The 11,003-nt window shown below is 51.9% G+C and overlaps 1 protein-coding gene across 1 annotated transcript; it reads right to left on the bottom strand.

Moving 5' to 3' along the window:
- Window positions 1-2,127: 2,127 nt before the first annotated feature.
- CASQ1 (calsequestrin 1) lies at window positions 2,128-10,490 on the bottom strand (the record flags this gene model as incomplete). The annotated part of the gene is made up of 11 exons (XM_079697855.1): window positions 10,191-10,490; window positions 8,309-8,393; window positions 7,448-7,548; window positions 7,116-7,227; window positions 6,691-6,764; window positions 6,213-6,343; window positions 5,015-5,060; window positions 4,547-4,601; window positions 4,212-4,312; window positions 3,488-3,562; window positions 2,128-2,262 (listed from the first exon to the last, which is right to left on the bottom strand). The coding sequence occupies exons 1-11, from the start codon at window positions 10,467-10,469 to the stop codon at window positions 2,128-2,130; spliced, it is 1,194 nt and encodes a 397-aa protein (XP_079553981.1). The 5' UTR covers window positions 10,470-10,490.
- Window positions 10,491-11,003: the final 513 nt, after the last annotated feature.

The raw sequence follows: 11,003 nt of genomic DNA, 5'->3' as shown, positions 1-11,003 counted from the left end.
ATGCCTATCTCACAGTGTTCTTCTGAGTTTTAGAAATTGTTAAGTCTCTAGTGACTGGCACAGATGGGTGGTTAAAACATGGGAGCTATTATTTAGCCTGGGGCCTTCCACTGACCTATGCTAGAGAGTTAAGTTCCATAATATTTTTGTATTGGCCCAGTGCCCGTACTGTGTATTAAACATTTATTAAATGGGTGCAAGTTGGATGAATACGTGGTTTCTACTCTATACTCCTGCCACCAATTCCAGGAAGACTTCCTGGATTTGTCTGTGGAGGGTGAAAACTTCTCTCACCTCAGGTCTCATTCTTCCATACTCAGAGATCCTCTAAGTTGTCCAGCAACACGTTTATACCCAATCCATGAAAGCTGTAACATCTGTTAGTTACGGGCTTGTTCAGTTGTGTGGTTCCTCCCCCTGCCTACTCCTGACTCCTTTACACTTACCCCAGCCTGGGCCTGTGCTGGAGAGAATGTGGGTCCTTTCTGCCAAGATCGCCAGCAGGCTTAGGTCTGGGGGATGCCCTTTGAACAAAGCTCAGCGCCTCCTCTGCATTCCCATGGCCACCACTCTGATCCGTGTTCTCCCACCTCCACCAGATTATTATAACTGTCTGATAAGAGTTGGACTCCCTGCCTCTGGTATCTCCATCAGCTTCCTTCCTTCCATCCATCCTGCTCATCACTGCCAGATTAAACGTTGCCCTTCCTCCCCAGCTCACAGGACTAAATCCAAACACCTCTGCGACCTAGCCCCGGATGCCCACCCAACCTCGTGGCCACCACTTGAACCTCTCTTCTTGTCTCTTTGGTCTACTCTGTGCCCCAACATGGCACACGCATTCTGGCAATGCTTTTGATGTTTTCACTACTTGAAATGTCTCCTCCCCAACTCCTTTGCCCTAATCAAATCCCACTTAAGGCCTAGAAAATGCTCACTTCCTTTATGAAGCCGTCAAAGCCCACTCTCATCTCTCTCTTCTGAGGCCATTCTATTCATTTGTTCCTTCTTTTAACAAACATTTATTCGGGACTACTTTTGGTGTGCCAGGCCCTGTGGACACAGAGAAAAAGCCTGGGGTCCTGCCTTCAAGGGGCTCACAGTCTGGTGGGGACGACAGACATGTAAATGAAGAGCTAGTACTAGAATAGAGGTGGACAGAGAGAGTGCAGTGGGACCCCAGAGGAGGGAGCTGCTGGAGGGGCCACCTCTGGGCAGGCCGCACCGAGGAAGTGTTTTTTGGGCTCAGTCTTGCCATTCAAATAAGAGCTGCAAGGGAGGGTGCTATCAAGCAGCACATAATCACTTAATTACATATTGCTTTGTATTTTTCTTCAGTTCTTCAGTGTGCTTGTCTTGACTTCCCAGTGTCTTGACTAATCCGCTGGAGAGCAGGGACAGGCCCAGCACTCTCTGTTCTCCCAAAGCCTGACAGTGGTGCTGGACAAACACCATGTGTTCAGAAAAGCCTTTCTGACTTGCAGCAGATAAATAATCCAAGTTTCTCTGGGATAACTGCCTGGAGGGAGGAGCCCCACCCCCCTGCTCTCACAGTCCCCTAACAAAGTACCCACACCTTAATTCCCCCATCCTCTGGCTGCCTCCCTCCTGCCCTAGGGGTGAGACCTCATCAGCAGACACTTGCTCATGTTGCTCCAGATCCTTTATTGAGGTCTCTCATTTGACCCAAGTACATTAACAAGAGATTGCTAAGATATAGCCCCAAACACAGTACCCTCCCGTCCCCCTGGCCAGGGACAGGACAGTCAGAAGGATAGAAGACTTGAGAGAGTGGGGGAAGAGTGTGCTCAGCTGGAGGGAGCAGAAGAGAGACGGGGGCCCATAGATATGGCAAGAGGGAAGTCACAAGAAAGCATGTAGGGAGTGATGGAAGAAACAAATAATAGATACAGGGACATGGTGGGCAGGAAACAGAAGTCAGATGAGATAGCTGGGCTGGTGTGTGGGGAAAAGTAGCTCCTTGAATCTCAGCACACAGCATAGAGACCCCAATGGGCCCCATGGCAGAGAATGACCTAGTGTCCCTGGAGGAGCTCAGGGAAGGACAGGGAAGGAGGAGCGGGCAGGAGGACAGCAGGTGGGGCTAGGGGATGGCTGCCACAGCAACTAGTCATCATCGTCATCATCGTCATCATCCTCTGTGTTGATCTCGCCCTCCAGTACATCCTCCAGCCAGTCCTCCAGCTCCTCAGTAGAAGGCAGGTCCTCTTCATCATCCATCTCCATCCATATGCTGTCCGCCTAGGACATGGCACAGACAAGGCATCAGAACTAAGCCCGATTCAGGTCTTTAGACCTGTCCTCCCACTCACTGGACTCTGTACATCCTCTGTCCCTTCTCTTCATCTGTCACTGGGCAGGAAAACTGTCCAGGTGGGGGTCTAGGTTGGAATAGTGACAGTGGGAGTAGAAAGAATTGCTGGATCAGCAAATAGACCTTCTCCCTTCAGTCTTTCTTACAAGCTCTTGCCATGCTGAGCTTCCTAAAACAGACCTCTCTATCATGCCCTTAATGCAAAACCACTGGTGGCTCTTCATGGCCTGGAGAATAAAGTCAGCAACTCTTTAGCATTCAAGACTTTCCAATACCTGCTTTTCTAGCACCATCCTCAGAGATCTCTAGACTCTCAAGCCGTAAGAAACAACTTGCCCTTTCCCAAATCTGATATTCATTTTCCTACTTTTTGACCTTTTGCACCAACTTTTCCATCAGTTTGGAAATGACTCATATAATTTTCACTTGTAGAACTCTTATACACAGTACAATCTCCAGTGTGTTTTAATTTTTTTAATTGTTTAGCTTTAATTAATTTTTTATATTTTAAAATTGAGGTACAGCCTGATTTACAACAATCTCCACTTTAAACTCTACCCCTTTTAAACCCTCTCTGATTCTCAAGCAGAAGTCACTTTGATTTCTGTGCCTTCCTGGTGTTTTATTGGTATCTCTATTATAGAGTTTATCAGATCTGGCCTGGTAGTTAACAGAATACCTACCTCCTCAGTTAGACTGAGAATTATATGAAAGCAGGCTGTGACCTATTCAACTCAACAAATATTTTTGAAGCCTATCTGTGTGTGGGTGAGAAGATTTCTGCCCTCAAAAAGCTCAAAGTCTACTGGAAGAGACAGACATGATACATAAATAGCCATATAAAAGTCATGTTCTCAATGCCACATGGGCTCTGGGAGTGCCAAGGAGGGAACAATTCCAAATGGGAGATCTGGAAAGACTTCATGGAGAAGAGAGGATTTCAACTGGGCTTTGGAGGACGAGCAGTCAGTTCCAACAGGTAGAGGCAGGGGTGTGTTCAGGGCAGGAATCTCTCCCTCTTTCCAGCCATTAGACTGGGCATGTCTAACTCCTGTGGGGAGGGCTCAATTCCTAGTTAGCAGAGCAGAGGAGGACTAGCTATGTTGGGAAGGAGAGTTGGGGGTCAACCGGGGATGAGGGAAGGAAACTCACATCAGTAACATTGACGACTCCTATTTGTGGGGCTGACAGGTCGATGTTAAACGTCTTCTCCCAGTATGGAACCAGCTGTGGAGAGACCACATATGGCAACGTAATGGAGGCTAGGAGCACCTGAGTCCAGGAGGGTGAGTGTGAGTGTGAGGGTCAGCCAGGGGGAGGGGGAGGGCACTGAACCCACGGTAGATTGGTGGATAGGTCCAGCTATAGTGCCTGAAGGGAATGGGTAGAAATAAGCAGTTAAAGCGTAGATATCCCAAAAGGAAAGTATCAAGAGGGTCAGCTGGGGACATTGGTCCCTCCTTTCTGAGGAAAACTTGATAGGAAACCTTGTTCTGATCCTGAACGAAGAGTGTTAGGTGTTGGGGATTCAGCTGGGAACAGAGCCGTGCCCTGAGACGTGGAATTTCTGTGCTTTGATTCTGTGATTGTGGACACCCACATGCAGGGTTAACGTGCCCTTCTGCTCCCCCAAACTCTGGTTTTCTCTAGAAGGAGCCAGCCCTGGGCACATGAGCTATCTGCTCAGCCTCTGCTCTGGGAATCCTGTTGTTCCCACACTTCCCATCATCCTGTGTCCCCTTTCTCAGGATGTGCTCAGTGCCCCTGAGCATGCGACAGGCTCCTCCACTAGGAGATGGGGATAGGAACTCTGAAACAGGCTCCACCTTGGGATGTGCCCTGCCTCGGACAGCAGTGCCTGAGTGATATCTCTTACCAGGGGGAAGTCATCAGGGTCAATCCAGATGATGCTCAGGTCAGGATTTTCAGTGTTATCTTGGGCCACAGACTTGAGAATCTCTAAGAACTCATAGCCATCTTGGAGGGAACACAGGTGATAAGTGCACGGTGGGGCACAGAGGAAACAGGAGTCCAGCTCTCTTTTCCCGCCTCCCACAACTCCGCATGTCTAGCCCCAGGCTGCTTGTAAACTGTGCTCTAAAAAAACCCGTCTTATGTGTTAAAAGCCTATGCTCTGATAAATACCCCATCTCCCTCTCTCACCAGTGCCCCCGCCCCTGCCCCAAATCCAATCCAGTATTCCTCCCTCACCAGGATCAGCTTCCTCTGCAAAGGCCACAATATGGGTTCCATCCAGATCGTCCTCCTGTGCGGGGCAGGGAGGGGAGACCTTAGCTATACTCACTGAAGTTAGAGAGCCCAGAACAGGCCCTAGATCTACCTTGGACCTAACGTTTGTGGAAATCCACCTTCTGGAGCAGGTGTATTCTTGTGGTGGTGACCCTTTTCCAAGTACACTGCCCCCTTCCACTCCAGGGTCCCCACACCTCCGCTGGCAAACCCTTCAGCCCCAGAGCTTAGAGCTCCTCCCTTGTCATCGTCATCAAGTTTTGTGTGTCCCCCAACTCCTGACATGTTCTTCAGAACAGAAACCCTCCACCTTTGTGGTGCACTGTCTTTCCTATAAGCAAGACATGAGGAGCAGCAGCGTTGGATGTTTCTAGGACTTGAGTTTTCCCATGCTCCTGCGAGGGCCTGGGCCCCATCTGGGACACTCACCCAGGTCTCATACATACTCTCAGGCTTCAGTTTCCTCAGGGTTGATCTAGAAGAGAAAGAAAGTCACTACTCAGTGGGCAAGAAGGACACCCTTGGCTCCAGAGGGTCCCCATAGCAGAGGCTGCCACAGGGTCATGCCTAGGGCATAGACAGCTTGCAGTCCTGAACAAAGCCATCTGGCAAAGTCTAAGCTCTGGGCACCAGGCCCAGATAATTGCATGGTTAAAGCAGGTAGGAGAGAGAAGCGTGGGCAAGGGGACTGGAAGAGAGACTTTCGGGAGAAAGAACTGGACATTTGGGTGTTCATTCATTCATTCTTTCATTCACTCATTCATTCAATAACACTGAGTGTTGGAGATGTTCTCAACGTTATGCTAGGTGCTGTGTGCTGTGTAGACAGAGTTGGACAAGGCAAACCTTCCTGCCCTGATGAAGCGGACCATAATCTAGTGGGAGGGAGTAAGAGAAGTAGTGTTTGCACTGATGAATGGGTATTTCCAGTTGTGGAGTACTGTGAAGGAAGAGAATTATGTGTGAATGCAGGGCAGGGTTTCTCAACCTCAGCACTAGTGATATTTGGGGCCAGATAATTCTTCATGGTGGGAGAGCTGTCCTGTGCATTGTAGGATATTTAGCAGCATCCCTGGCCTCTACCCACTAAATACCAGTAGCTCTCTCGCCAACCAAAAATGTCTCCAGCCATTGCCAAATAACCCGCTGGAAGACAAAATCCTCCCCCTCCCTCGCCACTCCCTCCACCCCTGTTGAGAGCCACTGGTGTAGGTAATGTATGAGAAAGAACACAGGCCAAATCTGGATTAGAATCCAGTTCTGACACTACTCGTGGACTCTTTTTAACTGAGGTTGTTAAAAGGATTAAATATAATAAGAGAGAGAGCACCTCGGAGTTCCTGGCAGACCACAGGCACTCAACACTGGTCTCGGTCAACATCACAATGAACCGTACACATTCATGGAGCACCTTCTATGTGTGCTCCAGGCTCTGGGCTAAGTGCTGGGGTGCAAAATATTGTGCAAAATGGTCAGTATATCAATAAGAACTGATACCACAAGTGTATTCATCTCTAGGAGAGACCCGCCTCCTGGTTGGCTGAGATTCCCCTAGCCCATGTCACAGACACGTGTTCTAGCCTGGGGAGGAGCCTACCCTGCTCAGAGGGTTGCCCCTGCTGCCCACCTCCTGTGCTCCTCCACGAAGTTGACAATCTCCTCTTCGCTATTGGGCTTGTCCGGGATGGTCACAGGCTCTTCTGTGAAGGCCTCGTAGAAATCGATCTCGTTCAGCTTCAGGGTCAGCTTCTTTGCCACCTTTTCGGGGAGGGGATGGGGGGGTGGGGCAGGGGACATGGGGTCATGGTGAGAAGAAGTATTATGGGGGAGAAGATGTCAGGCAGGGAGTGAGACAACCTGGGCCCTTGTCACTGCCTCTGTGACACTGGACAAGTGTCTTAACTTCTCTGGGCTTTGGTTGAAGATGAGAGAGGGGTGGGTTAGATAATTTAAAATCTGTGGGATGGGGGAGGCCCGAGGAGGGGTGGGGTTGGGGAGTACTGATGTGTAGGGAGGGAGGAGGTCCCCCATTGATTCTGGGAGAGGGGGCTGGAGGGCAGCTGAGGGGAGTGAGGGAGACCCAGTGCAGCAGCAGGGAGGAGAACCTTGCTGTCGAAGGTGGCGAAGAAGGGGATGTAGGGATGAAACTCCTCCGCTGCGTCCTCGAAGGCTTTGTAATCTGAGGGGGGAATGCAGAGTCAGTCTCTGGGGAAACCAGGGTCTGCCAGGGAACCATCCCCCCTCTGTCATTCCCCAATTCTTCTTCGGCAGGTGGGGTTCATTCTGAGACTCACCCCCTCTAGTCCTCTGAGAGTGGTTACATACAGTGGTGGGGTGGGGGTAGGGGAATGCCTTGGTGCCTGTCTGTGAAACCCGCAGAGTGCAGGGAGATCAGAGCAGTCGATGGACCCACCATGGCAAGAAGAGTGAGGAGGTAGGGATGCTGAGCCAGCGGGTGAAGTGGGGAGGTAGGAGGATAGGTGAAGTGGGGGACCAGCGGAGGGGACAGTGGAGTCTGAGGGTTACCCACGCTCTGAGTCTTTGCTCTTGAAGTAGCCAATGAGTTTGTTCTCATCTTCGATATTCTCAAATGCCTGCAGCTCTCGTTCACCCTCGATGAATTCCACAGGGTCGTCTAGGACCTGGAAGAGCAAGGACATTGAAGGAAGAGAGTGAGTTTCTGAACTCAGTGGTAGAGGCAACGAGAGGGATCAGGGAAAAGAGGGCTGGGAAACGGGGAGGAAGGGGCTCTCTGTTGCCTTGTGTGTGTGTGTGTGTGTGTGTGTGAGAGAGAGAGGCTGCAGTTGGTCGGAAGGGTGTGAGGTCTTAAAGCAAGGCTATTAGGTCCAGCGGAGTCCTCACATCAAGCAGAAACTCCACCAGGGTGTCAGCAGAAAACTCGCCATCATACTCAATGACTTCATCTTCCTTGAATACATAAATGCTGTCCTCTTCAATTAGTCCTAGGGAGTGAGCCAGAGGTGTGCCATGATTGCAACCTTCCCACAGGTCCAAGGGTCCAAATCCAGGGTTGCAGCCCATTCCATAATCCTTCACTAGACCACACATCTTGCCCTGTCCCCGACCCTGCTCACTGCCTCTCAGCCCCTCCATCCCCGGTGTCTGTACCCCTGGATTTAGCCTAGGTGGCTAGTCTGGCCCCAGGGGCTCTCCAGGGGGAAGCTGGGGTCAGGTGGGAATGCTAGGGGAGGACGTAGGGAGATATAGGTCCTAGCAAGATGTCTCCCCCCTTTCTCTGCCTGCCATAACCAGAGACAGATCTTCCTGTTACCTCCTCTGAAGACTCTAGTTGCTGATTCCCAATCCAGCACTTTAACCTTCAGCTATTACTGACCAGATGACTTCATTACTGGCCACCCCTCCCCCATCCACTTCCGGAGTCCAGTCTCAGGCCTGGGCTGCCCCCTGGTGGCTGGTGCTGTAATACCCAGCCCACGGCTCTGGAGGGGGAGGGGTTGGAAGAGGAGTTTGCAGAGGTCTCTCCAGCCCCACTTGTGTTCCCTGATTCCCCCTTTCCTCCAGAACCTAGCCCCCTTTTTTGGGTAGGTATAAAGAAGGCCACCTTCTCCTCTTTCTGGGATTTGAGCATGGGTCTCTATAAGGAATAAAGGAGAGGCTGGAACCCCCAGCCATAACCCTCCAAATTTCAGTGTTTTCTCACCGGTCACCTTCCCCTCCCTGCTCTTCCCACCCCTCCCTTACCTAGTTTCTTGGCTACAGCCGCGTCCTTCTCAGAGTCCACCATCCCGAAGCCAACACCCTTGTCTTCTAGGACTTGGGCTGCTAACTGAAGGGAGAGTTAGGGTTAATATCAGCCTCTGGAATTCTTAGTAACCACTATTCCCGGTCTCATGCTTTCGAGCCGGGTCATTTGGGATGCAGGGAATATAAGTTAACCTGGACACGGTGCTAGGATGCAGGATATCTCCACTTTCCCTACCACGCCCCCCTCCACCCTTTTGGTCTGTGGTCCAATTTTAATTCCTGAACACCTATTGCTCATTTACAATGTGCTTATTCTGTTGAACTTTAAGGCACTGTGCATGTACTTCCAGGTTCCTTAGGGATGCTGAGGGGTCTAGCTTCAGGATGACTGAGGCTCTTTCCTCCTTCGGAGCTGAGCCCTGTACTCCATACTGATCAAAGACCGCGCTCAGTGTGGGGGTGATGTTACACGTCCCTGGGGTTCTTCTGAGTGAGTCCCAATGGGGAGAATTTTGGAGGGCAAGAGGGTGGGGGGCGTGGGGCTCTGTCCATGTTGCTGAGGAGCAGCGAGAGCCAGAGAGCTGAGAGTAGAGGTCACCGTGGCCCCCACTGGTCACTCTTGAGGCAGAGAGACTGACAAAGAGATTAGAGATGAAATAGGCCTGGTTTTCCTCAATGGGGTGGGACTTTCCCTTTCACTCTCTACTTCAGGCTGTCCTTAGGCTATGGAGAGTCACACCCTAGGTCCCTGTCCTCATGGGCCTCCCAGCGGGGCTCTCAACCCTGATGCACTCTGCCTTGGCATGGTTCGCAGCTTTTCCCCACCTAACACAGACTCGGGGCGCTCGGATTCTCAGGAGGGTGGGACAGGTGGATGGCCAGGGATGCTGAGCGCTCAGGATAAAAATACTCAGCTCATTAATCAGGCGGCGGGTTCCAGCACCCGGCAGGGGCACACAGAAATGAGAACCTACAGTCCTGGTGTCTTGCCCTGAAATACTCCAAGCTCTGGGCAAGCTGGGGCCTCTCCATCCTGCCAAACTTGAGGAGGGGCTGCGGCAGCTTGGACAAGGAGACTCCAACACATCCCGGCTCCTGGAGGGCTGTGTGACCACATTTTCCAGTCATCTCCAAACATGGGCTTTTTTCTTGTAACAATAGGCTCTCTCTCTCCTTTGTGCCCCAGCTCAGCTTGGGGGTGAGGAGAATCTTCCCACAAAGACATGTTGGGGAAGGCATGGTGAAGCCTCCTCCAAACACAAGAATTTTCCAATCGGGGTGCCCAGCTTGATCCAATAGGGGCAGATGGCAGGGGAAGGGGACTGAGAGGCCAGTGGGAGGCATGGTGGGCTCTATTAAACCTTTAGCCATTAAATCAGTGACATGCAAGTAAAATGTCAATAACATTTAAATTTATACTCAGTTTGGATCTCTTTGGGGCGCAGCCCCTGAAGTGTATGGAGAGAGGGTACGTTTTGGTTAGGAAAGTAGATTTGGGGGTGTACTGCAGTTCTTCACCTTCCCCTGAAGAACCTCTCTTTTCCTTTTTTGCCCCCCTTCCAGGGTCACCCCAGTCCTAGCCAAACCTAGTACTACCACCCTCCTCTAGCATGGAGGAGAGATTCCCCCTGCAGCACCCCCCTCCCTCCTTAAATTGCCTGACTACGGTGGTACTTTGGGGGTTCCTGAATCTCTGTTTCTCTTCTGGCTCAGGTCATATGCCACTTGGGTCCTGTTGGTCCTGTTGGTTGAGACAGGGTCCTGCCGCCCTGCCCCTCACGCCCAGATCCCACTCTTAAAGATCTACATGGAGTTGCAGGATAGAGGGGTGCAGAGAGGGACTGGGCTGCTCTGCAGGCCTGCGGAGCCCGCCACTCACCTCCAGGATCAGCTCCTCCATCTCAAACTGTCTTTGTGAGGCCTTGTCGTCCTCGGGGGGTTCGTGGTAGAGCAGTGCCAGCACCTCGTACTTCTTGAACACATTCTTGTAGTTCTTTGCGTTGACATTGACCACACGGTCCACACCATCATACTCGGGGAACTCCAGCCCGTCCTCCCCCTGCACCCCTGACTTGGGTGTCCCTAGCACCAGCAGTAACAGCAGTGCCAGCCGCAGGCCGGGCACAGCTCTGGCCCCCATCCTGTCTGCAGCATTCATGGAGGTAGTGGGATCTGGGTCGGCTCTCCCGGTCCAGAAGAGGTTAGCTGGGGTAGGGAGAGGCCCCTGGGTCCCAAATCCTGAGTTAGGGGCTCACGATGGGGGTGGGGTGGGGAATGGCCCAGAGCAGTGGACAGAGGACACTGCTAGGTCCTGGAGAAACTGCCGACAGAGCCAAGAGAAACAGGGTCAGGGGGAGGGCTAGGAACAGGGGGCGGGGAGGGAACCGGAGCTGCCCTTGAGGTTGGCACCCCTCGGCCCCCACCTGGTCCTGTCTAAATATGTCTCCAGGATTGGCAGGAGAGACGGATAACCTCCTGAGGCCAGGACGGCCCCGTGAGGGCCAGGATCCTCCTACCTCCAACACCTCTCACCCAGGCTCCCAGAGCCTCCTCCCCTCCCCCTCCCCCTCCCCCCCAATGTCCAGGGCTCCTCGGCCCCTGTGCCCACACCAGCCTAGGAGCTCATCGCCATATTAAGAAAGGAAAAAGCTGGAGCTAAAAATAAGACCAGATGAGTCGGAGGTAAATGAAG

Source organism: Hyperoodon ampullatus, assembly GCF_949752795.1.
Source record: "Hyperoodon ampullatus genome assembly, chromosome: 2".
In the NCBI taxonomy this organism is placed as follows: domain Eukaryota; kingdom Metazoa; phylum Chordata; class Mammalia; order Artiodactyla; family Ziphiidae; genus Hyperoodon; species Hyperoodon ampullatus.
The sequence above is the reverse complement of the archived record's forward strand: the minus strand, read 5'-3'. Positions and strand labels throughout refer to the sequence as shown.